Source organism: Parasteatoda tepidariorum, chromosome 2 (assembly GCF_982258835.1).
Source record: "Parasteatoda tepidariorum strain Cologne lab strain chromosome 2, Ptep-v5.0, whole genome shotgun sequence".
Lineage (NCBI taxonomy): Eukaryota > Metazoa > Arthropoda > Arachnida > Araneae > Theridiidae > Parasteatoda > Parasteatoda tepidariorum.
The window spans coordinates 83,081,236-83,107,443 of record NC_141756.1 but is presented as its reverse complement, the minus strand read 5'-3'; the positions used below and the strand labels follow the sequence as shown (position 1 = coordinate 83,107,443).

At 27.8% G+C, this 26,208-nt stretch overlaps 1 protein-coding gene across 1 annotated transcript; it reads left to right on the top strand.

Annotated features, from left to right (window-relative positions):
- Window positions 1-4,757: 4,757 nt before the first annotated feature.
- On the top strand, window positions 4,758-23,905 carry LOC107441664 (uncharacterized). Its single transcript, XM_043043727.3, has 6 exons — window positions 4,758-6,812; window positions 10,683-10,756; window positions 16,949-17,015; window positions 18,021-18,061; window positions 19,084-19,162; window positions 22,890-23,905. Exons 1-6 carry the CDS (start codon window positions 4,905-4,907, stop codon window positions 22,938-22,940), a joined length of 2,220 nt encoding a protein of 739 aa, XP_042899661.2. The 5' UTR covers window positions 4,758-4,904; the 3' UTR covers window positions 22,941-23,905.
- Window positions 23,906-26,208: the final 2,303 nt, after the last annotated feature.

Below are 26,208 nucleotides of genomic sequence, written 5' to 3'. Positions count from 1 at the left end.
TTGTTTTTTGCGGTCAAAAATCTGGCAACGGGTGTAATTTATTCTTTTGATGCTTTCTGAGGCGGAAAGAAGTATAATGCTCATTTAACGTTCCGCCAAAAAACTTTCAAGACTGTCATCTTAATATTATTTATTATAAAGAACAAATGAAAAGAAATGGGAAGAAGAAGGTTTCATTTTATAAGACAAAACCGGGCTAAACGGAAGACTTAAAAAACGAATTGTTTGGGTTTCAGAAATTTTATCAGTCGCTGGAAGGTTGACAGTGACCTAAAGTTGAAAAAAGGTTGTATTACAAGTGCAAAATGTTGAACGTTATCAAAGAGAAATTTTTCATATTTTTTAAAATGGGATTTTTTTAAAATTTCATTTATTCAACTACTAAATGATTTGACGAAAATGAAAGGATAAGTTATACAATACGGATTAAAAAAAAAAAAAAAAACTTAATATAAACAAAACATGCATTTTGAGATAAAATTAAATTTTTACTGGAAGATTGAAAATATGGATTAAAAATTTATTAATTTCCAATTTTTCATTTATTTATCTCATTATAACTTCATTTGTTATTAATTTCTCATTTTTACAAGGGACTTAATACTATTATAAAAATCAATATTTTAATATAATGTAAAGTAAATGGAATGCTTTTTTGCAACAACTTATTGTGGGTTGTGGGCTAGGTAAGTTAACGCTCCAGAATTTCACGACCTAAGCTATGATTGTGGAAATATGGAAGCATTGCGCACAAGCCGTCTTTACTTCCAAGACAAGATGGCATCTATCAATCTGAATCTAGGTGGGTTTAATTATTGAGATTCAATCCTAATCTTTGCTAATGACAACTCAGTGACTTTCAATGAAAAGAAGCACCCCAATTTTAGCGTTTTATTTTTATTTATACATCAATACGTTTAATTAAAGTTTTTAATTTCTATAGAATGTAGAGAGTAAATATTTGTGTTAGATTTACAATAATACAGTAATATTTTAGGCTTTTTTAACCCTTAAATCATGATTTTTTTCCGGGTTTTTAATTTCTTACAATAATAGTAATATATTTCATAAAAAAAACGCTCAGTGACTCTGCTCTGGAATGTACTTTTGTAAGTCAAGCGACCACGCAAATGATTTCCTTGCAATACGATCCTTGACATTTAATGTGACAATGATGGATATCACCAGTGTCACATTCAATGCTACATCACTTTACATACTCATTACATTAAATATCTCAGACATAGAAATTTTTTTTTTTAATTAACATTCTCCATATTCTAACTTCTTTTTCAAATGCATTTTAATAAATAGATCAAACAGATGTCAGATCAAATAGATGACTCAATTATTAATTTGTCGGGAATGACATTAACAACATTACATTTACATCAATACTTTTATTTTAAAAATAAATCCTAAGTTTTTAAGCTTTAGTAACAAAGAAGTGTTAAGCATGAAGAAGCATCGATAGAGTAAATGCGGTGCATTACTATTAATAAAAAATTATTATTGTCAGAAGTATGAATTAAGTATTTTTAGCAATTCATGCCCTTCATTATGCCTCTTTCTTAACAAAATATCAATAAATAAATGAATAAAAATAATAAATAAATTAATTAAAATAATAAATAAATAAATAAATAAAAATAATAAATAAATAAATAAAAATAATAAATAAATAAATAAAAATAATAATTAAATAAAAGTAATACATAAATAAATAAAATTAATAAATAAATATAAATAAAAAAAAACGTTATGAGGGAATAAATTTTAGCTATTATATTTATAATTTTTTTTGCAGCAATTGGGTTAAATTTTTTTAATAAGAGCGGCTAAGTTAATGAAAGAGAATAATCTAACTTTCCTTTATAAATAAAAAAAAATCAAATAAATAAATAAAAATATTTAATAAATACATAAAAATAATAAAGAAAAATTTTTAAAAAAAATTAAGAGGGAATGAATTTCAGCTATTATATTTGTAATTTTTTTTCCACAGCAATTGGGTTAAATTTTTTTAATACGACCGACAAAGTGAATAAAAGAGAATAATCTAACTTTCTTTTATAAATTTCCTATTTATGTACTTAAGTCCAGTAATATTTAAATATTTTCAGATATAATTGAAATTTTTCCCTCCCTCTTTCCAAATTGTTCAATCCCGGAATGAAAACGCATTCAAATTCAGACGATTTATTATCGAGGTCAATCCCAATGAGTGTTCGATATAAGTTATGAAAACAATTTCGATTGTCGAATGAGGTAAGACAGTAAAAAAAAGAAACGTTATTAAAATTAAAAACGAAACTTTTTCACCTATTAAAAACGAAACGCTTTTATCCAAAATTTAAACTGATTCCTAGCATTGCTTATTCCTAGCAATATTCATTGCAATTCGTATGCCAATATGTAAAAAGTTCTGCAGATCGAAATGGAAATCTCGGTGGTAATCTGCTTTCAGCTCCGCAGAGAAAAGAAAACATTCATATCAAAAATTTCATATTTAAATGATTCAAAAACAAATCGATGCATAAAAAAATAACATTTTCATATCGAAATTTTCTTTAAACGTTTTGCAAAATGTTTATGAAATTTCAAATTTTTATTATCGAATACTTTTTGGGTTATTAGAGTAAGAAGCGAAGAAATTTTTTGGAATAGCGGTGACTGTGCGACAACAATTTTTCTTTATTACAGAAGTAATTTTTAAGCTTACAATGTGTGGTAAATTGAGCCATACAGTACAAAATGCATCTATAACAGAAAAATTTATATTTAAATTTACATTAAAATGAATCTGCGCATTATGATATCAAAATTAGTGATATTAGATTCTTAGAAACACACTTAAAAAATGACGCAAGAAAAAAAAATTTAAAGTATAAAACAGGGGTGGCCAAGCTCCTTGACAGTCGAGCCATTTTTCAAAATTTGAAATTTTTCGTGAGCCGCAATTAAATGGATATTTAAAATGTATGCAAAAAAGTGCATTGTACGAAATATGTGCATTGAATTTAAATATTAAACACATTATTTTACTTCTCTTGATAATTCTTTAAAATTTGATGAATAATTGGTGACAGCACTTCTCAGTAATTCTTTGAGATGCTGATTAGTTAATACTGATCGGTGTTTGGATTTCACGAATTTTAAAGTGGAAAAAAAATGATTTAAATAAGTACGTTGTTCCGAATATTGAAATAATTCGTCAAGCAGCTTTTAATAATTCAGGATACTCGATTTTGGTACAAATTTCCAAAATTCAGTAATTGACGTCGACTTATATTTTAATTGTAGAGCTTGATCTTCTTTCATCTCTATTAATTCTAATTCTCCAGATGCTCAAAAGGATTCAGAAAAAAAAAAAAAAAGAAATCAAGAGACGATTTAAAATATTTCAAGGCTTGAAATCTATTTTGGAATCTATTTTGAAATCTATTTCGCAGTTTTCGATGAGTCACATATCATTCTCGGGAATGAAATTTGTTACAACGTTGCACTTAGTCTTTCATATTTGTTGTCAGTAATTTAAAAGACATTTTGAAACATACGGAGCGAAAAAAATTTTTTTAAAAAATATAATAGCACAAAAAGGAAAAGGGAACTCCGGTACATTTATGGAGAGCCACAAATAATCCCTCAAAGAGCTGCATGTGGCTCGGGAGCAGCAGGTTGCCCCCCCCCCCTGGTATGAAATATGTCTTAATTTCAATACTTTGAATTAAGTTGTTTGTGCCTCCCTGTCAGGGTTTGTGCCTCCCATCCTTAATTTTGCTACCCCCCAAAAATTTTCTCCCAACCCCCGGTTTGCGCACCGCTGGTCTAGAGGCATAGTCACTTAAAGCGGGATAAGGGGTTCATAACCCCTATAGAGTAACAAAAACTTCGAAATTTTAGCAAATCATTTTTAATAAAATAAAATTTGTGCATTTCTTTATCTTCATTCGTGTTTTAATATTATAACAAAATCAAAGCTTGAGTAGAAAACGAGGAAATGAATTGAGAAATTTCTCATCCCGACTGATGCGAATTAGAAAATAAGTACACTTTATTTTTTCTATCACTATAATTTTTAAAGTAATAAACATTTATCACTTGAAATACATTGGAACAAATTTGCTGCAAGTCTTTGGATCCATTTAACATTTTTTGAAAATGGAGGACTGAGGTATTTATTGTATACCACATATGAAATATTTGTTTTATAACATAAAATTATTTTGCTATATTTAACCTTGACAAATTGAAATTGGATGGGTTAAGTTACTTTACAATTATGTTACCTTAACATGGTATATTTTTGTTAAATTAGTAATATTTAATTAAGAAAAATTGATGTAATTTAATTGCTACCTCTTTATTGTAATTTAGTCAATAAATTACGAATTATTAGCTTCATGTGTGAACTAAATTATTTTTTTTCCTTATGTTACTTTTACAATATTGGGTTAAAATATTTTAAATAATTGGTTAGAATTTAAATAATTATTTTATGAATTTTTATTTTTATTTTGAATGATTAATATTTATGTGGATTAATTCTTAGTTTAATTTTTGTTAAGTAAGTTAAAAATATTCTTATTTTTTTTCGTGGATTTTGCTGGGTGGTCAGAACAGTAATTCCCATGCGAAAAGAATTTTGTGTTTGAGTCAATAACGGTAGAAATGCAGCAGTAGAAACAATCTCTAAGTTGAACAGTACCTTAGTTCAGAGATTTCAAGCGTGTCATGAACAATTTCCTGAGTGGCGCGAAATACATATGTTTCGAAGTTTTAGGCAAAGGTGTTTGGATTCCGAAACAAAGAAGTTTGGTAAACAAAGACTTTTTATCCTTTATCCAAGTTTCGAAGGAGAATGTCGTTTTAGTTTGTTTCATTTTGAAGCCTTGTAAAGAAAGATGCTGACCCGTTCACGAAATAGTAATAAGGAACTGAACGAATCCCTAATTGAAACGCTGAAATCGAAACACACCATAACAAGAAAAAAAGTAATTATTAGTAGTCTTCTGGCTAGAGGGGCTGACATCAATCACTTAAATTGTTTTGGAAACACTCCACTTCATCTTGCCAGTAACACTAATGAGGTTTACTTACTTTTCATGTTAGGTGCAAATGCTAACATCCAAAATTACGTCGGAGAAACTCCGTTGCTGCATATAATCAAAAAGGATAGATCCATACCCATTGATGCCCGAAAGAAACGTTTTAAAGAATCTAAGGACATCATTAGGGAATTTATAAGATTCTCATTTAGAAATCGCGACTTAAATATGAATTTAAAAGATTCTAAAGGTAATTCCCCTCTTTTTGAATATGTTTTTAAGAATGAGTGTGATATTAACATTGTGAAGCAGTTTGTTCATCTAGGTGCAGATCTTAATATCAAATCCTCCGGGCGTAACACTCTCCTACATGCTGCTGTAACAAATTTTTATTGTAAGAATGATGTTGTACAATACTTGCTTGGACAAGGATTACATCCTAATGCAGAAAATATTCACAGGCAAACACCTCTTTATTGCTGTCTAAGAAATAGGAATATTAAGTTAGATATTGTGGAAGAGTTGATTAAGCATGGTGGGGATGTCATTAAATCAGATGTCAATGGTAACACACCGTTATATAACGCTGTGTTGAATAGACATTGTAACCGAGAGCTGGTGGATCTATTATTGCATGGTATTGATCCGTCGTTCTTAAATGGAAGGTTACGATTTGGTGACACACTTTTGCACCAAGTTGTGACTCATGCAGATATTAGTGTTATTGAAAAGTTTCTCTCTTGTGGTGCTGATGTAAATGCATTAGATAGCACCTGCTGTACTCCTATGCATTTAGCAGTTAGTATGCCTTATTGTGATGAAAGGATTGTGGGTATCTTGGTGAAATATGGAGCTGATGTTAATGCCAAGAGCAACGTAAACAGTACTCCACTTCATAAAGCATTTGAAAACACTAGAAATATGGCCGTCATCAAAACTTTGTTAAGGTATAAAGCCAAAATGTGCACTCTTGATAATAATGCATATACACCATTGCACTACTTAATTAAAAATACCTATTTCCAGCCATCGTTTTTGATTGAGTTGCTGTCTACAGAAAAGTCAATTGAAGCATGTTTAAAGCTTACAGCTAATAATAGAAATTTCTTACACTTGTGCTATTGTTACGGGAAGAGAAGTATTTTGAAGATTGTTCTTAAATATTTGTTTTTGAAGCATCATTCAAGGATTAGTGAAAGGAAATTCCCATTAGTTGTCGAAGTCTTTTATTCTAAGTTAGAAGAGTATCATTGGAATTTATTCAATGATTTCTATCTAGCTTGCATGATGGAAATCAATCGGATGCAGCGGGATAGAGTTTCGGATTATATAAATTTTTATAGTCTTCTGGTAAATGAGTTTTCTCTACTGGTTATGGCTCGAGACCATCAGGTCAAAAAGCAAGTGATTGATGCAATTCTAGTTAGAATGACAAATGATCAGTATCCAATTTATAAAGATATGGTATTGTATGTAAGGAAGCAAGATTTCCTTGAAAATCTTGATGCTGTCAGGATTTGTACTAGAGTTTATCGTGATGGATCTTTGAGGAGGATAAATTTACCTCAGTTTCCTGTACGACATATTGCTGAGTATCTCTCTAAACAGGATGTGATAAATTTAATATTAGCATATTCCAATTCTACTGATTCGTTTGAGAGTGAAGCTGATATGAGCTTTGAGGAGGAAAATGGAAGTGTATTATCTGAGAACCATATAGATTTTACAAAAGAGGTGACAGTTGAAGTTTCAAGATTATCTCAGGTAAATGCTGTTTGTTTATTAAGTCTTACTGTGAAAAGTCTTCAGAATTAGCTAATGTGGTTACTTAAACCAGATTTTCATTTTAATCAGCTTGAAAAAAATAGTGATTTAGATCAACTGATTTTTTTAAAAAAATAATCATTCATTTAAATCTAGGGACATTTTTTTTTTAATAACAATAATTTTTGACTTAAGAATTTACAAGGCATTTAAATGAGATCGTTAAATTTTTTTATTGACTTTAGATTTAAAATTTATTATAAATACATATCTTTGTTAATAAGCTTCTGTTACAAAATTACTTATTACTAAGTAATTTCTTGGTTTGTGGTAATAAATTACATTACTTTTGAAGTGTCAGTTTCTTAATTGACATTTGAATTTTGAAATGATTAAATAAATTTTTTAAAAATTCTAATTGATTTTTCAGAATGCAAATAAAAAACAAAAAGAGAATTTAATGCAGTTTTTCTCCCCACCTTTATATTTGTAAAAAGTAGTATTGAATAAGCATTTTTTTTGTGCAAAAAAGATGATACAAATTTGCCAAATTACATCAGTAAAAATTCGGGTTGTTACAATGCTTTAGAAATGACATTTGAATTGTGAAATGACAATCAAAAAATCTTTTGATTTAAATTATTTTTCCAAATGCAAATCGATACAAAATGTGGAAACTTAAAACAGTAGAGAACCGATTATCCGGAACGATCAGGACGATCACTTTTCCGGATAATTGATTTTTCCGGTTTTCTGAATAGCTTCAAAAGGCTGTTTTTTTTATTGGCAAACCCAACTAAAAAAAAAAAAGTATTTAGAAATAATGTTAAAAAGAAGAAAAAACCATTAAGTAATACACTAATGATTATTTCTAAAATGATGGTAAGGTAAACATCTTTTAAAAAAGAGAGAAAAATCCTAAAATCTTATAAGGAAATTTTTATTTTTAAAAATGGCTGGAAAATTTATTGATTTTCGTCCTGGTTTTCTGATTTCCAGATAATAGGTTCTGTACTGTAAATTTTGTTACTCATATTTTTACATCTGAAAAATAGTTACTGAATGTGTAATTTAAAAAAATAAAAAACAGGATATAAATCAGCACAATTACGTTAGTAACTATTAGATTTGTATTACCAATATGATAGTTCTGTAAATTTAGCTATTCAATATTAAGATTTTTTTATCAATCTGCAATTAATTTAATATATGTGTTTTCTTATATAGGGAATCACAATTTTTTGTCTTGCCACTAATAATGCATTTCTATGAAATTTTTAATCATGCATTAGGTTTTATAAAATAATTTTTAATACAGTTATATAAACTGCTGTTTGTAGAAAATGCAACACCATGAAGGAATCATCAGAATCAAATGAAATTCGCAGCAAATGTCAATTATAGGATATTATGCAAATTAATAAAGTTTCAGAGCCATCGCGCGTGCGTGGCGCGCGCAGCGCCCTCTGAATTGATGCTGAAAGCGTATAAATAAAGTGCTGTAGCGGGACGTTGAAAATAGTCTATGATTATTTGTTAGTGGCAAACGTTTAGTGAGACCTGAGTATGCCTCCACGACGGAAGAATAAGAAATTCAAGCAACTTACGGAGTTTGAACGAGGGAGGATAATCGGCCTTCGAGAAGGAGGATTTTGCTATCGCGCAATAGCAGCTCGTATGCAGCGGAACAGTTCCACAGTGATGCGAGTTTGGAAGCAGTGGACCGACGAGCACCGAACAACTCGAAAAACAGGCACTGGACGACAGAAGGTGACGTCAGAGCGCGATGATCGACACCTGCTCCGCATGGCGGTGAATGATCGCACAGCTTCCTCCAGGCAGCTGGCAGCACATTGGTCTACTGCTACAGGTGTACAATTGTCGGCTTCGTCAATTCGTCGTCGTCTGCTGCGCCGTGGATTGCGTGCAAGGGTGCCATTATACAGGATTCCCCTCACGGCGGATCATCGACGGCTGCGTCGGCAGTGGGCTCTTGAGCACAGAGACTGGCGAGCTGATTGGCACCAAGTTGTCTTTTCAGATGAATCACGCTTCAATTTGTGGACCCATGATGCCCGTGTTCGTGTTAGACGTTATGCCGGTCAACGCTGCCTTCCTGAGTGTATTATTGAACGACATAGTGGTCGAACACCCGGAGTTATGGTCTGGGGTGCGATTTCGTATCATGGACGATCCAATTTGATACGAATTGAGGGTAATCTCAATAGCAACAGATACGTCCGTGAAGTGCTACAGCCCGAAGTCGTTCCTTTCCTTCAAGGCATCCCTGGAGCTATCTTTCAGCAGGATAATGCACGCCCACATGTTGCGCGGACTGTTAGAGACTTCTGTTCAGCACAACGCATGCAACTTCTTCCTTGGCCTGCTTATTCACCGGATATGTCGCCTATTGAGCACGTGTGGGATATGGTTGGTCGGCGTCTCACTCGTGATCCGCGTCCTGCAGTTTCCAAAGACGAACTTTGGTTGCGCATACAAGCGATATGGAATTCTCTTCCTCAAGCAGATATTCAACATCTGTTTGACTCCATGCCACGTCGTATAGCAGCACTTATTGCAGCGCATGGTGGCTGCACCAAATACTGATTTCGGACGCTTAATTTGTTTCTTTTGTTTTGAAAATTTCATCATTTATTTGTATCAATACAAGTCGTTTCTGCATTAAATTTCATTTGATTCTGATGATTCTTTCATGGTGTTGCATTTTCTACAAACAGCAGTTTAGTTTCAGATGTATTTTTATTTATTTTTAATGATATTCCAATTCCAATTATATTAATAATATTTAAATAAATATTTAAAAAAAAAAATCAAAAATTTCGAAGTTAACATTGTTTAATGTAAGAATAGCAGATTTCTTCTCATCTGAAGATGGTTATGAGTCAGGATTAAGAGAAATAAAGGCCCTGAGCAGAATATAGAATTAGGAGACAAATTATTTCCAAATTCTATAATTTTTAAAAAATAAATCCATCCAAATCAAAAAAATCTATAAATATGTTAGTAAATTCCGGAATTTTCGCTAACAGTGATCTCCGGAAGTTTCCGGAGATCGAAGGTCCAGACGTTTAAACAAATAATTGATCACAGAAGTATCCGGAAATCAAATTTTCAAAGGTGGAACTTAAAAACACAGTTTATTTTATTTGTTTGTAAGGGAGAGCCAGAGAGATACTTTATAAGCTTATATTCATGATTATTATTCATTTTTTATCAGTAAATAGTTGTTATAATCATAAACTGAAGAAAGAAAGACATATTTGTGAATTTTAATTGCTTCTCCAGGTCATCATAGGTACGTGTAAATGGTAGAGGTATGTGTAAAATTTTAAATATATTTTAAGTAAACTAAGAAATATTGAGAAAAAGGAAAAAAACCTTGTTTACATTTTTTCTTCTAATTTTTCAATTTAAACTGTTTTTTTTTATTTATTTTTTTTAACTCAAGAAATTTTCCGGAATTTCGACTTGGGCTCACAATCACCCCTAACGTTGCAAATGTATTCATAGGGAATTTTAAATTTTATTTTTCAAAATCATGTTTAAAATTTAATAAGTTAAAACATTAAAGCAAAGGGTCACACATTCCTGCAATAGAAAAATGTAAATGGCAAGAATAGTAGTCGCCTGTGGTACCCAAAATGAAAAGTGGCCACCAAAAAAATTAGCATTTCGTACTGCTTCTTTTCGCCATTTGACACCCACCCTTTCCTCTAGGTGACGTTACTATTTCTGCTTACAGATGTTGTTTTTATTATTGTATTTTTGTTTCACCCAAATATTTTTAAAACAGTTGATATTGACATTCATTAATGCCTTTTATATTAATGAACAAATATTTATTTGAAGATGGATTTAAGGAAATTATGCAAACCTTGCAGAGTTGTTATCAAGAACGATATTGAAACAAAACTACTTATTATGTAAGTATGTTAAAATTCTTAGTTATCTAATGAAACCGTGTGGATACATTTTATTTAAATTAATGATAGAAAGAAATTTCCATTTCCGTACTTGTTTGTACCAACTATAAACAGGGGTCTGTCCAGGCCGAATTTACTACAGTTCAGCGGTACCTTCACAAATTCAACTTTAGGACACAAAATCAATTTTAGGATTTCACAAAATACTTTTTCTTAAAATTTTATTTTTGTATCCCTTAAGAGGACGCAATACCTACCCTCTCAATACCAGCTGCTAATGCTTTTTCTATGGGAGCTTCATTTGCTAATAACTTTTTTGCATTTTGATATTTTGGAAAAATTCTTTCAGCATTTGAAACTTCATAGTTTACTCTAAGGTTTTATGAAATCACTTTTTGTTTTACCATAAATTTTAAATTATTAATGGAGTTTAAATATCGGTAATAGAGACATCTTCAAGAAATCCGTTTTTTATCAAAATTCATTCAGTAAATCCTTATTTTTGAGTTCACTTACTCGAACTATACATTTCAAGCTACCAGAAGAAATAACTAGTAATTATTTTCTTCAATTATGAAATGTGTTATTATCAAAGAAAGATGAAAAAATTCTTTAAAAAATTGGGAAAAGAGCCTAAACCACGCCTCCCATCTGTCCTCCCTTCATTTACCAATACGAGTAAAAGTTCTAGTGGGGTGGGATTTTTTGGGGGGTTAGGAGAAAAGCCTCTTTACTTTCTTTGAATAGTTGAGGGGTTAAATAGCCTTGGGGTCTTCTGTTGTGGTTGAAAACAGTTTTTATTTCATTCTCTTTCTTTAAAATGAGTTAGGATGGAAGACTTTCTTTCGAATTTTCTTATGTTTTTTATTATTATTTTTTCTTCTTAATTTTAGCAATAACAACTTATCAAAACATTGTAGGATAAATATATTTAATTAGTTAATTATATATATCAATTAAGCTAACAATAATTATGCAATCTTCTGTAAAAAATTTTATGTAGCACTTTTAAATACGGAGTTAAAAAATAGTAAAAATTTTAAACTTCGTAATTTAAATTATAATATTGTCATTAAATTTTTTTTAGCTTTATATAAGAGGTTAAAAATTGAAACTAGCTATATGAAATTTCTTTACTTAAATATCAGTCCTAAATTTCATAAAATTACAATAAATTTCAGAACAGTCACATGTGGGTCTAATACTTTCCTAATTAAACTTGGCACCTTCAATTGGCAATTTCATAAAATTACTATAAATTTCAGAACAGTCACATGTGGGTTTAATACTTTCCTAATTAAACTTGGCACCTTTTTCTTTAACTACTTAAATAAAATTATCAACAATATTATTAAAGAGGACTTTTTTGGATTATCACTAATAATCCACCGATTTTAGAATTTATTAAAGATAATAAAATTAATTCTATTGCCACTTATGATTTCCAAGATCTTTTCAATAGCATTCCCCTTTCTAAACTGAAAGATGCTCTTTTGAATTATTACTATGTTTTGAAAAAATCTTTAATTGCGATTTTGATTATTGGGAAATTCCAATTAATTTTTGTCTTTTCAATAATTGTCTTTAAAATGGAAAAGATATTTTTTTTCCTAGTTGATGGAATACCGGAAGGACCTAACGTTTCATCTCTCTTAGCTAATTTTTTTTCGCACTAAAAAAGAGAAATTGTACTCTTAATATTAAATTTGTTTTTAGATTTATTGATGATTTAATTATCTTTAATTTTCATGAATATACTCTTTTATTTAATAATATTTACCCCTAGGAATTAACCTCGCTTCGTAATCATAATGATAGCTTTAATTTTTTGGATTTGGGTATTATAAAAGAAGAAAATATCTGCTTTGTTGATCTATTTTATAAAAGAAATTATTTTTATTTTAAGGCAAATAAATTATTTGGAATTCTAACGTTCTTAAAAATATCTATTTTAATACCATTTTTAATCAAATGTGTAGAATTAAAAGATTATGTAATGTTTAGTTATCCAAAAAACAAATAGACAAAATTTGATAAAAAAAAACAATGGTTACCCAAATAAAGTAATTAAATTCTATATAAAAACATTAAGTTAATTGTATGTTATTGTGAATAAATTTACTAAAAAACTTCTTCGTTAATTTATACAATTTTTACCGTGTGCAAATCCATTTCGGGCAAATCCTTAGCCGAAATTATGTGCATAACAGGCAATTCATATTTCCTTCTCTCTCTCTTTTCTGTTTTATTTATTTTTTTCTTAAATAATCCGATATAATAACCGATTTGTGATTTATATTTTAATTTCTTCACTAGCAAATGCTAACTATTTCTAAGCATCATATAATGTTACTCAGGTTTTTATGTTCGTAAATATATATTGCTAGTTTTAAATATGAATATTATATTTTCCCATTTCGTAAATTTTCCTAACTGTTCAATAATAATGAGTTATTCTGAAAATACGTTTCATTTTCTTTACAGTGCTAACAGAGTTAAATGAACATATTTTATTTTAGTATTTTCAAATCTAATTTTTATTACTGTGCAGCGTCACGTATATTTTTGAAAAGGAAATTTTTTTTCCCTGTATAATTTGTTTTATTCACGTTTTATTTTCCCATTTTCAAATCTCTGCCACTATTTAGCATTATGTGTTTATTCGAAAAGATACTTCTTGACTGTGTCAATAAATTTTATGATCCTTGTAATACTTCCACATTTGCAAATTCTAATTATTTTTTAGTATATTTCGATGATTTAAAATTGACAGGAAAATGTTCACTTTAAGAAAATAAATGTTTACTTCAACTTTTAACTACTACAAAATGCCCATAATTAGCATTGTATTATTTACTATGCCAATTTTACCTTTAATTAACTTTTTGATATTACATTCCTTTTTTCCATCTGTGATAAAGTAAGAGTTGTGCTCTTGTTTTTAGCCCTCATTTTGTCACCATATGTAAACATAATAAATATATTGCAATTATACATTTCTTGTGACTCAAGTTATACTGTTTGTAATGCGCATACACATGTAAACTATTTATATTTGCTCTATTTTGTAATTTATATTTTTTATTTTTTCCTTTTTATGTTTTTATTTTGATTATACGGAAGTAGAAGATCGGGATGGTTATAAATAAAGATTTTTTATGCTTTTAATTAGAGAGTTTTTTTAATTGCATGCTTTGCCCACAAAATTGGAATTTTTTGTAATATTACAGTCTTTTTCTCTATTTTTGATTTATTATTTATTTTTGTGTTTGCGAAGTTCTGACATATGTCTACAAACTTATCTGCGTTATAAATAAGTTTATATTTCATTACGTAAATAAGAAATACATCAAAAAAGTAGTTCGAGAAAATTTTTTTCACTAAATTTAAACCCCCCAAATAACACAATGACCATTTTTTTTTTAAATATAGTGTCTCTTAGCTTTTATATGTATCTGTATGAACAGGTGTGTGCTCATAGATACACAATTAAAATGAAAGTAAAGAATTCAAGGTGTGATCAACACAAAATTTAAAAACTGTAGAGAACAAAGTAGAATCACAGAAAAAAAATCAGGGGGAAAATTTTTTTTAATTCGTTGATTATCAAACTACACGCTAACAGATGTTTCATCTGAATTCCATTTTTCTGAGGCTGAAGTAATATGGAACATGCGGTGAAAATTCACTTTAAAAAAGGAGAGCAAATAAATAATACTAGAATACAAAAATAAATAATACTCAAACAGAAATTTTAATAATTCAAATGGAGATTGAAATGTATGAAACAGAAAAGAATATAAAATTATTGAAACGGAAAAAAATAAAAAATTATTTTTGTGTAAAAATATTTTTTTTAAAATTTTCTTTTTCCTTTGCACAAACACACACCCATATTCCAATATACGTATGTGTCTTAAACTATTAAAAATGAAAGGAGAAAAATTCTCAGACAAATACAAAACATAAACTTCAGCAAAATTACAACGCAATATAAATAAATTATAAAATTTATTGAGAAATTATCATACTTATTTACAGAAAATAAAATTTTCCCGGATGGTGAATGTAAGTTTAAAAAAGATACATCAAAACAAAAATTTTCTTTGATGCAACCTAAAAAGCGTTTGATTTTTCTTTTATCATATTTTATAATTAATTCTTATTTTTTTATTTTTAAAACTTTTTATTATATTTGTATAAGTTTTAATAATTTCTTTAATTCTGTATTATGACTTAATAAATTGCCTACGTTTTAATAAATTATGTATTTTTCAGAATTTTTATAATTATATTTCTTCATATATTTACAGCTCAATATAATTAGCAGTTCTAGCTCCGATTATTAAAACTAAGCTACTTTAATTCCACACACATTAATAAAAATTTATATTCTTCTTGGTGTTTTAATTTGAAACGAATTAATTGTAAGATATAAGTAATCTCCATTATCTTGTAAACACCTATTTACATACAAATAAATAGTTAGAATGTCTATTCTGGATATTTCACAACGAAACTAAGAATGGGTTTAAAAATAAAAGACCGCGTACCCGGAATCACTTTTCGAAACTAATGCTTATATTGTTCAGTTTTGCTAAGGAAGGATGGGATAGTTTAACTGACCCTCTATCATATATCACTGTCACTGTACCAATTCACTCCTTCCTCAAAGCGACGCCCCCAAAGTGTGACTATTACAACTCTGATTTTGCCAATTCCGGTTTTTTATCTGGGTAAGGCGTCCTCTTAAGAAACGATAAATCCATATTTTTACCATATTTTTGTGTTGATTTTTAATTTTTCACAAATTATGTCTAAATTTTCACAAAATAGGTAGCTCTCAGAAAAACCTAGACAGACCCCTGATAAACGTTTAGAAACCAAAGTGTTGTTGCTTGGTTCTTTTGCGTGGAAGAAGCTCGCTACTATTCTACTACTACTGTGTTTGATGCTTTTTTTTTGTAGTGTGGGGTGCTTCTTTTTTTCATTTTTAAAATAGTATATTGAGTAGTGTGATATAAAAATAACAGTTTTTTAGGATTTCTGGCAGCTACTTTAAGCGTTAGTTCGGTAAGGAAACAAGGCTCAAATGCTACTAATTTTGTGAATCTGTTTGGTATAAATATTCATGGTTCAGTTAAAAGATGCTATGTGAATAATGTCCTTGCAGTGAAGTGTTTATAGGAGTTACATCTGATATTTTAGAGATCTGAGGTTTTTAGGAGCAGTAAGGATTCAAATAGAAATCAAATAATAATTGTGTTAATTTCAACTAGAGTAGCATATAAAAACTAAAATAAAGCTACACAGGAATGACCATGACCGTGAACATTATACAGCTCTCACAATATGCATTTCAAAGTACGGTGATCTTAATACAGCTCTCCCGGCTTCTCACCAAACAGCAATGAATCAACTAGTGGTATCCATTCATCGAATTCTATCACAGCTAAAATTCTGGTAAGAGAGTCATTTCTCGAAAAATCGCCCGTCAAGAATTCCCCGTGGACAACGAATTTCTCGAATCTGATGTCCGTGCGGACGGCCATTTTCCCGTTGTGATGCATTTTCAATTTTTGTTATCTTACAAAAGTAGCGCCTCACTTCTAATATGACCTTCTAATCTAGAAATCCAGTTAATTCCTTCGTTACTATTGGTAACCTAGTATTTCTTTTATTATCGTATAATGTAATCCTAGTAACTACTAATTCGTTGTGCAATTTATATAAATGTTTGCAATAAATAAGAGAAAATTATATTTTTATTTATTTAGAAGCTATGGGTTAGTTCCAAAGGAGGCCGGGTACATTGTTGGACCAGCCGTCCACAGGGACAGGCAAAATTTCTGAGTTTTTTCGAGCCCTGGGGGGAGTACTGTAGTGTGTCTACCTCTACAAAAATACAATTCCAATTCACAAGTATATGAGGCATGTTAATTTGATTTTATGATGGGGGACCTTTTCATCGATGAAGGTTGACATTGTCAATATCTACTCTCCCCACAAAGTGATCAGAGCCAATACAGGATTATCCCCAAAATAGAAGGAATATGATTTTAGAATTAAAAAAGTTAGATAAGGGTTAATCAAGCTTTTCAAATGTTAAAAAAAGTTTTGAATATAATACTCTTCTTTTTTCTTTTTCATTTTAAAATTAAAAAAATACTTTTCTGTTTTATTTTTGTTTAGAAATTTAGAGAATAAACAACATGCTGGCAGTTCATCGCAGCAGAAAGAGACTAATTTAATGTCTTGTGTAAGTTCTTATATTTTATATTCATATAAATTTCAATCAAATTAAAATAATTTTTCATTTGTATTACTTTATTTTGTCTGTAATTTTGTTCTGTTATTGTTTTTTTTCTTTTTGAAGGTATAAAAAAACTTTTGGGATTTTGTGTTGTCATAAACAGTTACCCCTTCCGTTAAATAGTTTAAATGTGAACTGTGTTTAGTTTAAAAATAAAAGTAGTTCGATTTATATTTCATACAAAATTCTAAATTCTCTTTATTTTTCAAGATATTCTTTAAACTTTAGTAAGTTGTTGAAACCTTAAAGCGAAAAGTAACGCATTCTTGCAACAGGCCATTGTAGGCCTGGGGGTCATGAAGATTAAGATTCCACAACTTTGTTTCCAACAGCTTGATCATGTCAATGTAATCAACAATTCATAGTAGCCGCCTTTACTTCCTAGACAAGCTGGTACTGGTTGATTTAGCCTATCCAGGCTGGTAGAGTCGAACCTTGATCCTATATATCAAGAATTCAGGCTCTTGAGCAGAGATTTCTTTGGGTTCAATTCTATATTATAGTTGGGAAGATTTCTGTATTGGGTTTTGTGCCCCAATTTGATGACAAATTGCTGTGACATGTGAGAAACTAAGAAAAGAAAAAAAGAAATCATGGAACAAGACCAACTTATAAGATACGGCTTGTAGCCACATTCCAGAAATGAAAACATATTTTTTTAAAAATTGTGCAATTTCAAAAACCTTTTGCATCCTGGCTATCATAGTTGGTATTAATGCTATTTTCATAACATTGTGATAAATCTTACAGATTTACGAAGAAAAAAAATTTCAAACAATTCAAATTAAGATTTTGTATTTCTACTGATTATTATTTTTTTTTTAAATTTAAATAGGAGAAAGTGATAAGCCCTTTTAAAAATATATTTTATTTATACTTAAGTATTTTGCTTGCAGTTATTGTTGACATTTGTTTGTACCTTTTGATTAATAAAATATTTTTTATATGAAGGAGGATATCAAGGATGGTGATGAAACAAAGCCAGATGTTGTGTAAGTTTGTTAAATTTTTTTTGTAATGAATTATTGTGAATATATTTTATCTTTGTTAATGAAGGGATAAGAATATATTTCCATGCCGAATACTTGTTTGAATCAACTACAATTGCCAATAAAAAGTGTTTCTTCACGGTTCTTGTACTTCGATGCATGAAGGGAGTACAAATTTTACTCTTTTGCACTACTTTCTGTGTTTTTTTAAAAAAAGTTTTTTGTGTGTCCCTGTGCAAGTACCCTTAAATATAGTCAACCAATTTATTACTGATGTATGCATAAATCTACCAAATGTGAATGTATTAACGTTTATAAAACATGTTCAGTCAAAATTTAAAAGAATTAAAATTTTTGGTTTAATTACATCTTAGTTTCAGATATGTAACAGATACATAAATTAATTTATTCTGCCAAATGTAGTTTTGTTGTAGTTTTTTGTTTTATTTTAAAATAGTATCAATAAAAGTATCAATGAAGCTTATATTCAAAACTTTTTTTTAAAATTTGGATTGCTTGAATATTCTATTTCTAATTGTCATGATTTCTTAGACTAGATTATTCTAATTTGGCAACATTCTTGTATTGGATCTGATTATTTAAACTACAATTACACAGATGCTCAAGTGCCGCTGCCCGGTTTTTAAGCTTGTAATAAATAAATAAATTAAGAAATATTTATTGTGGCTTGCTTGAAGTAAGCTTCTAATAACATGTTTTACTTTTCATTATGTTTCCTTCTACTGTTTCCACACTGAAATTGATGTTTTCTTATCATTAGATGTTGGCAAAACCAGTTTATGCTAATTTATTCTTTAAAGTTAGCTGTTGTTCACATTGTTTATGAGTCTGTAAACAAATGTTTTTTTATTATTAACTTTCTTTTAATTTTTTTATTAACTCTAATATTAACTTTGTTTTTACATTCCCTTTTATGAATTGTAACTTGGCACAAAGTAAATACTCATTTGAAACTTGGCTTCTTTTTCATTTTAAAAATAATAGAATACTTTTATTTTGTATAGATGTTTAGAGAATAAGCAAGGTACTGAAGGTTCATCTCTGCCGAACGAGGCTAATTTATCATCTTGTGAAGCAACTTGCGTAAGTTAATATATTTTATATTCATGTAAATTTCAATCAAATTAAAATAATTTTTCATTCATATTACTTTATTTTGTCTGTAATTTTGTTGTGTTGTTTTTAACTCCTTTTTAAATTTTTAATATCAAGTTTGAATCAAATAATGCCATGTTTCTATCCCTGTTCATTATAATTAGTAATGTTTGAAATATAAATCAAAATCAGAGATGTTTGAGACGGGGATGTGCAACCATTTTTGGACAGTGAACCACAAAAACTGCCAAATCTAGTGATAGGGAGCAACATTAACTTAAGGCTGTAATTATAAAATTATAAACTTTTGTATTATTTTCTTAAATTTTTGAATATATATATATATATATATATATATATATATATATATATATATATATATATATATATATATATACAGAGAGAGAAAATGAGAAAATATGGAAAACAATAAAAATATTGATGAAATGAGATGAAGAAAGATAATTGAAATAAATTTTTTTAAAAAGAATTTAAATATATATATTAAAAACTGGATTAAAAAAATGAAAAGATAACTCTTCATCAGTTCTCAAGATTATATCCGCAAAAAAGATTTATTTATAATATTGTATCAATGTAGCCTAAACAAAATATATCAGTACAATAATGTGAGGAGCACTAAAAGAAATTAAAACAAAATGGAACACATTAATTAAAAAATATATCATGCAAAAAACAGAAAATAAAATGTAAAGAAAAAACAACAGACGCACAATGAAATTTATAAAGCAAGTAGCAAATTCAAATGAACTTACATGTACTTGCATGTATTCTTTTTGTCTTTATTATGATATATATACTCTTATGAACTTCCATAATTTTCTTTTCTTCTCTTTTAATTTATTTGTACAAATTTATAAAAATATTATCTGATATTTTTTACATGAAAATTAGCCTTATAATATTTAATTTTTAAAACGAAAGAAAACAAGAACTACAATATTTCTACATGTAATATTGTAATATAAAAGTAGGGCATAACTTAAAAATTAATGATTAAATTTATGCCCCCGGTTACAAAAATTAGGGAAATTTGATAAAATTGATCTGAAATGATGAGGGAAAAGTGTGAGAGTTTTTTTTCTGATTGTTTGTGATCACTTTGTATCAGAGTTGACTAAAACCATCATTTTTTTATTTTAATAATTTAATAATCTTTAATTTTAATAATTTTTAATAATCTAATTAAAGCTCTAATAAAATGTAATAATAATGCTTTACTATATAGCTAAAATATTTAATGTTTGAAATTGAAAAGGTTAAAATTATTTAATTATTACAAACTAACCATAGAATAAAATCATAATTTTTGTTCAAACTCAACCCTCTCATTAATTGTGGTTAAATACCATTATTTGCTTACGCTAACTACATTTTGATAAAAGTACTTCATTTAAATAAATTTGCAACTAAATAGGTATAATTGAATTATTTTTATTAAAAGCAAATTGTTTGATATTCAGATGTTGAAAAATAATAATTTGAGAGTTTCATGCTATTAAACTCAACATTTAGTTTATTATACTATTTTGAACGTCAAATAATAATGTATAAACATTCTTTTTTTATCATTTCTTTTGATAAAACCTGTATTAACAGGGGTCTGTTAAGACGAAATTTGTCCCCTTGAAAAAAAAACGGACCCTTCACCTTAAAAAACGGACCTTATTTTAACTTAAAAGCGGACCCTTCACAAAATAATTTATCTTTTAATCAGACCCTTCACAAATTTGTTTATCTTCAGTATTGTTTTGTTAATCGAATTAACCCTTCCCAAGAACGGGGAGGGAAGGAAGACTAATGTAAACGAACTAATATTGTCTTCGTCAGACGCTTCTTCCTTTATTCATCCGAAATGAATATTCTGCGTTCAGCAGTATAGGCTTAGTAACGAATATTCGTATGCTACATCTCTAATTTAGTAGCAGCAATTGCTGTTTATTTTTTAAAATTTAATTTTTTTATTATTTTACAGTGTTGAGCATATTCTTGTACATCTTTACAATTTAAAAACTCCTTGAAAAAGTTTTTTGAAATAACAGGACCCTTTTTGCACAAATTCACAAAAGCAGGACCCTGGTTGAAGGAATGTGACTTAACGTTTATTTTATATTCACAAATTACGAGTAATTTTTTCACAATTTTACAAAAACAGACCTTTCACAAAATGTCTGGACAGGCCCCTGATTAACGACAAAAACAGAATTGAAAATTACTTTAAGCATAACTCATTAATTATACTGCGTAAAATTATATTCAACTCAAATTAATGCTTTAAAAAAATGAGTAAAAATATAATCAAAATCTATTATTATTTTTATTTTTAAATTCATGCCTACCCTGCCCTGTATTATATGAAGCTATGTGAAAATGGTATAAATGCTCCTGTAGCTCTATTTGCTTCTGCAAAAAATTCTAATACCGTGAGGCAAATATCTCTTCAAATATATTTTTCGCCTGCAATTCTATTTTAAGAAAAGTTAAGTGTTAGGAACTTTTTTAAAAGGCAAACTAAATAGATTTTATACTAAATCTAATTTCTCATCAGAGAATTCAGGAAACATTTCCTAAAACTGTTTTCTAAAAAAGCAAATGGCTCTGCAGGAAGAAGTAGCTTTAGTTGCTTGCCCCTTTGATCTTAACAAACTCCCCTTCGTTGGAAACCCCTGTTCTAGATTATTTCTTGCAGTGGTTTCTACTCAATAGAGTTGATATACTATCTAGAAAAGTTTTGACAGTGGAGAAAAAAGTTTACTTTTATTATTATTTTTATTTAAAATAGGAAAATGTTAAGCAGTTTGGTATAGCAATCTATAAAGAATGTGATACATCAGCGATACTGATATGCAGTCAATTTTCATTTTGTGGATATTCCGTTATTTTATCCTTTTGCTTCAGAGAAGTTTTAATTATTAAAATCATTTATGCAAGGCTGTGGCTTTCTTCTTAATTCAGGACAGTGCTTTTTTAAAATTTAAAAAGTTGTGACATTGCCTCAGAATTTGTTTGCTGTTAAAAGATTTGATGTGTCCATGACTACCAACAACTAATGAATATTCAGGAAAAAAATATACCCAATATACCTATTTTAAAGAAAATTTGCACCTAATATGAGAAATTAATTCTTGCTAGTTTCAATTTATTATTTTGAAAAAAACTTTCCCGATTAATCGAAACCCCTGCATATGATTTATGACTGGTAAATGTTTATTTCTGTGTCTTGCTATATTTTACAAGTGTATACTGTGCTGTGTGACAGCAATTTTCTTAAAATACTTCTGAGAAGTGAATAAAAAATTTCAGCAATTTTATTTTGCTTGTGAAGAAAAAAATAAGTGTTAAAATTTTTCTTTTACTAAACCCTCTCAATTTTTCGCCACACCCAGCTCGCAAGCCCTCTAAAACCTTTAACTGTAATAGTATAGGTAAATTTTTAAGGGAAAAAATTTACTTTCAAATTATTTTTAATTCCGCATAATTTATAACTAAAAGTGTCTTAATGCATAATATTTCATGCTAAACAAAATTTTAACTGTTTGGGAAATCCATGATGCATGTAATATTTTGCTAAAATGTTCTTTTTCTCCAGCTATGTTTGAATGCTGTAAATTTTTTAAATGACAAATTTTTACTTTTTTTTGTAGGGTTATGAAAATATTAATGCTAACTTAGCTTCTCCTTATTTGATTTTTAGGGGCCCAAAGAACAAATAAATGATAACTCAGTCATGCCAATGGATCATTGAATCTTTGTAATTCTGTTTAAAAAAAATGTTTCAAATGATAAGTCAAATGATAAAACTTGGTTAATAGCATTATTGGATTGATGAGCAACAGTTAAAAATCATTTTGAGTTTATAAATTTTATAACTTTGTTGATAATATCAATTTTTACTATGGTTAAAAAGGCTTAATTATTTTTTTTAAACAAGATATGAACAAAATTCAATAACATGCCTTTAGTTTATTATTATTGCCATTTTAATTTCATAACATTATCTCAGCTTTTTTTTCTATTTTCTTTTCTGATTTTTTATATATAAGCTCATTACAACAAAAAATATTTAATTTTATTAAGGTTCCAATAATGTGAAACATCAATGTTCAACAAATCAATCTTTACATGTTGTTTGATTTTTATTTGCATTTTCATTTATTTTTAAATATAATTTATAGGTTTTATAACTGGTACTAAAATTCAAAATTTTATTTTTTGATACATTTTTTACAATTTCTTCTGATAAAAGATGGCAATTTACTTTTATAATATAATTCTTTAATTTCACTGATTATCAGCCTGTTTTAATTTTATATTGTATTCTCATTAATTTATAGAATTTATTTTTTGGCATTGTATGTTTGTTTATTCAGTGATCTTTTCCATTTATGCAATGCTATTATTTACTTTATTCAACTTCATTATTTCATTATGTTACTGTAATATATCTTATTATATTTTAGTAGCATAAGTGCATCAGCACTGTTAAAAGTGAAGATACTTCAAATACTGTTATGCAGTTTAAATATTTTATAATTCATTCATTTTAAAAATTTGTCAATTTTTTTTTTTAAAATACTAAAATTGAAGGATTTGTTGCTAATATTGTAATAAAGTTTTTATTAAATAATGATTTTTATTTATATTGACTGATGGGATTCAACTATTTTAATAATAGGTATAATAATAGAAATTAAATTTTTAGAAAAGAAAGATTAATATCAAAATGTTTAATTAAACTTAGTCCATTACAAAATTACTGAAGTCTTTTCGAAATTTAAACATATTTAAGACCTATATTTTTAAGATTATATATAGTTTTTGAATATTTTAATTTTAAGAGTATATCAATGCATGCTCTCTTAATCCCATAATTAAATATGAAAGTTCAGTATTGTTTATATTATAGTTTTAATGTTCTATTATATTCAAATTTAATCGGAGCTCATTGCAATAAATCATGAATTTTTTTTTAGTTCGATTAAATTAAAACTGTTACTATACATCGTTTTTTATGTAATATTTATTTGCATTTCTTAAGAGTACTCTTGCTTATAATTATGGAACTTAAATGTGCATGCTAAAAATAAGAAGTAACAGCAGAGTATGTTTTGAGCATATTTTGTCGTATTATTATATTGTATTGAAGAAATTGATAAATTTTATTACTTTTATAGGTTAGTATTTTTAATGATATTTATGATGTCAGTATTTCTTCATTTTATTATAATATATTCCATTCTAAGCATTCACAATTAATGATTTCAGGTTGAGGTTTGTGATTGTTCTTTACTTTTCTATTAATTCATTAAAGAGATAAATTGTTTTAATAATCTAGCCTATATTATATTTGTATTGAAGAAGTTGATAACTTTTTTTTGTTGTGAAAGGTTAGCAAGTTTGATTATAATTTTTCATATTTACTATGATTTATCCCATTCTGAAAATGGTGCACTATATTGTATATTGATTACCGAATTGTTATTTGTATTTGATAAGTTCGAATTCTAAAAATTCTTTTTTTGTTCATAATCTACAATGATCAGTTCATCTATACTTATTTACATATTGGGGTATTTTGTGATGAATGTACCTACATCCATTTTATTTCTTTTTTTTAATTTTATTTCTTGTTTCAGTTTTTGTTCTCTTAAATGTTCTGGAACTATTCTATTGCACATTAACATTAAGATTTAATGTTATGTTGTAAAAGAATATCAATCCATATGAGCTTAGTTATGATTTTAGTTTTTGTGATACTTGTGATTTAATTGGTTTATAATTTCTTTAAAATTTTACATTTGTGTATTATTGGTAAAAACACATTTTTATTTATATTTTATAAATTTTTGTGATTTTTTTTAAGTTATAATTTGATATACATTTTGGAAAAGTGCAGTGCATTTTGTTAATTATAATAACAAATGAGAATAATATAAACGTTTTGTTAATTATAATAAAAATTATTTAATTTGTTTTGAAATTTGTTTTGAATTGTCTATTATTTTTGAAATTTGTTTTGAGATTATTTCATTTGTTTTGAAATTTTTTCTAAGTTAATTTTTGATTGTTATTATTTTATTTAGTTTTTTTCTTATTTTAGACTATTCTTTGAAAATAAAGAAATAACATGTTCCTTTTTTGCATTTTTCAAGTGTAGAGTTTATGTATTGAAAATGTCTAAAATATTAAAATAAAATATTAATTTCCAGATTTTAAGTGACTTTTATGCAAAGAAATTTTATTAATTACTGTAAACATTTGTTTTCTTTTGATGTTTCTATTCAAACATACATTTATACTAGAAGATCACTAGTCTTTTGAGCATCTCTACTTTTAGATAGTAACCTCACCTAAATCTAACACAACTGAGTTATATATACTTCTAACTAGGACTGGGCGATATTAGAAATTATATATCGTGATATATCGTCAGTTTTGCATCGCGATATAGCGATGTATCGCGATATAGTATTTTTGAATTTCATTTACTTCAAGGCACAGAAAGTCAGATTTCTATCAAGACTTCATACGCATATTGATTTAAATCAATTTATAAATTTGAAAATATATATGTTTTGCTAAAGAAAGATATTAAATAAATTAACTAAGAAGTACAAATCTTACTTAAAATATTTATTGAAAAAATGTGTGTAGATACAGAATGAAATATTTGCACTTCTTTATCGTTTATAAGGTATAAGCAGTCCTAATTTAAGTTAACCCCTAAAACACCCTTAATGAAAAAAAATATTGTTATTAAACAAAAGCTGATTTTAAAATTTCAAAATATATTTTAATTAAAATAAAAGTTAGATTGACTAAAAGCCGAAGTTTAAAATTAAAAATGTTCGAATTTTAAACTAAAAAGTAAACATAAGATTTGTAATAATTTCTTAAAATTTTCGTTCTCTGAAAGATTTCTCAGTTTACAAATAAAAAGGGAATTTTATAAAGATATCTAGCTGAAATTATTGAGAGAAAATTTAAAAAATTAAAAAAAAAGCTTGTTAAGA

Excerpts from the sequence above, each read along its gene's own strand:
- LOC107441664 (XM_043043727.3), top strand. The coding sequence starts at position 4,905 with ATGCTGACCCGTTCACGAAATAGTAATAAGGAACTGAACGAATCCCTA. Across the intron at positions 10,757-16,948 it reads GAAACAAAACTACTTATTAT|AAATTTAGAGAATAAACAAC; the intron begins GTAAGTATGTTA and ends ATTTTTGTTTAG. Across the intron at positions 19,163-22,889 it reads CATCTTGTGAAGCAACTTGC|GGGCCCAAAGAACAAATAAA; the intron begins GTAAGTTAATAT and ends TTTGATTTTTAG.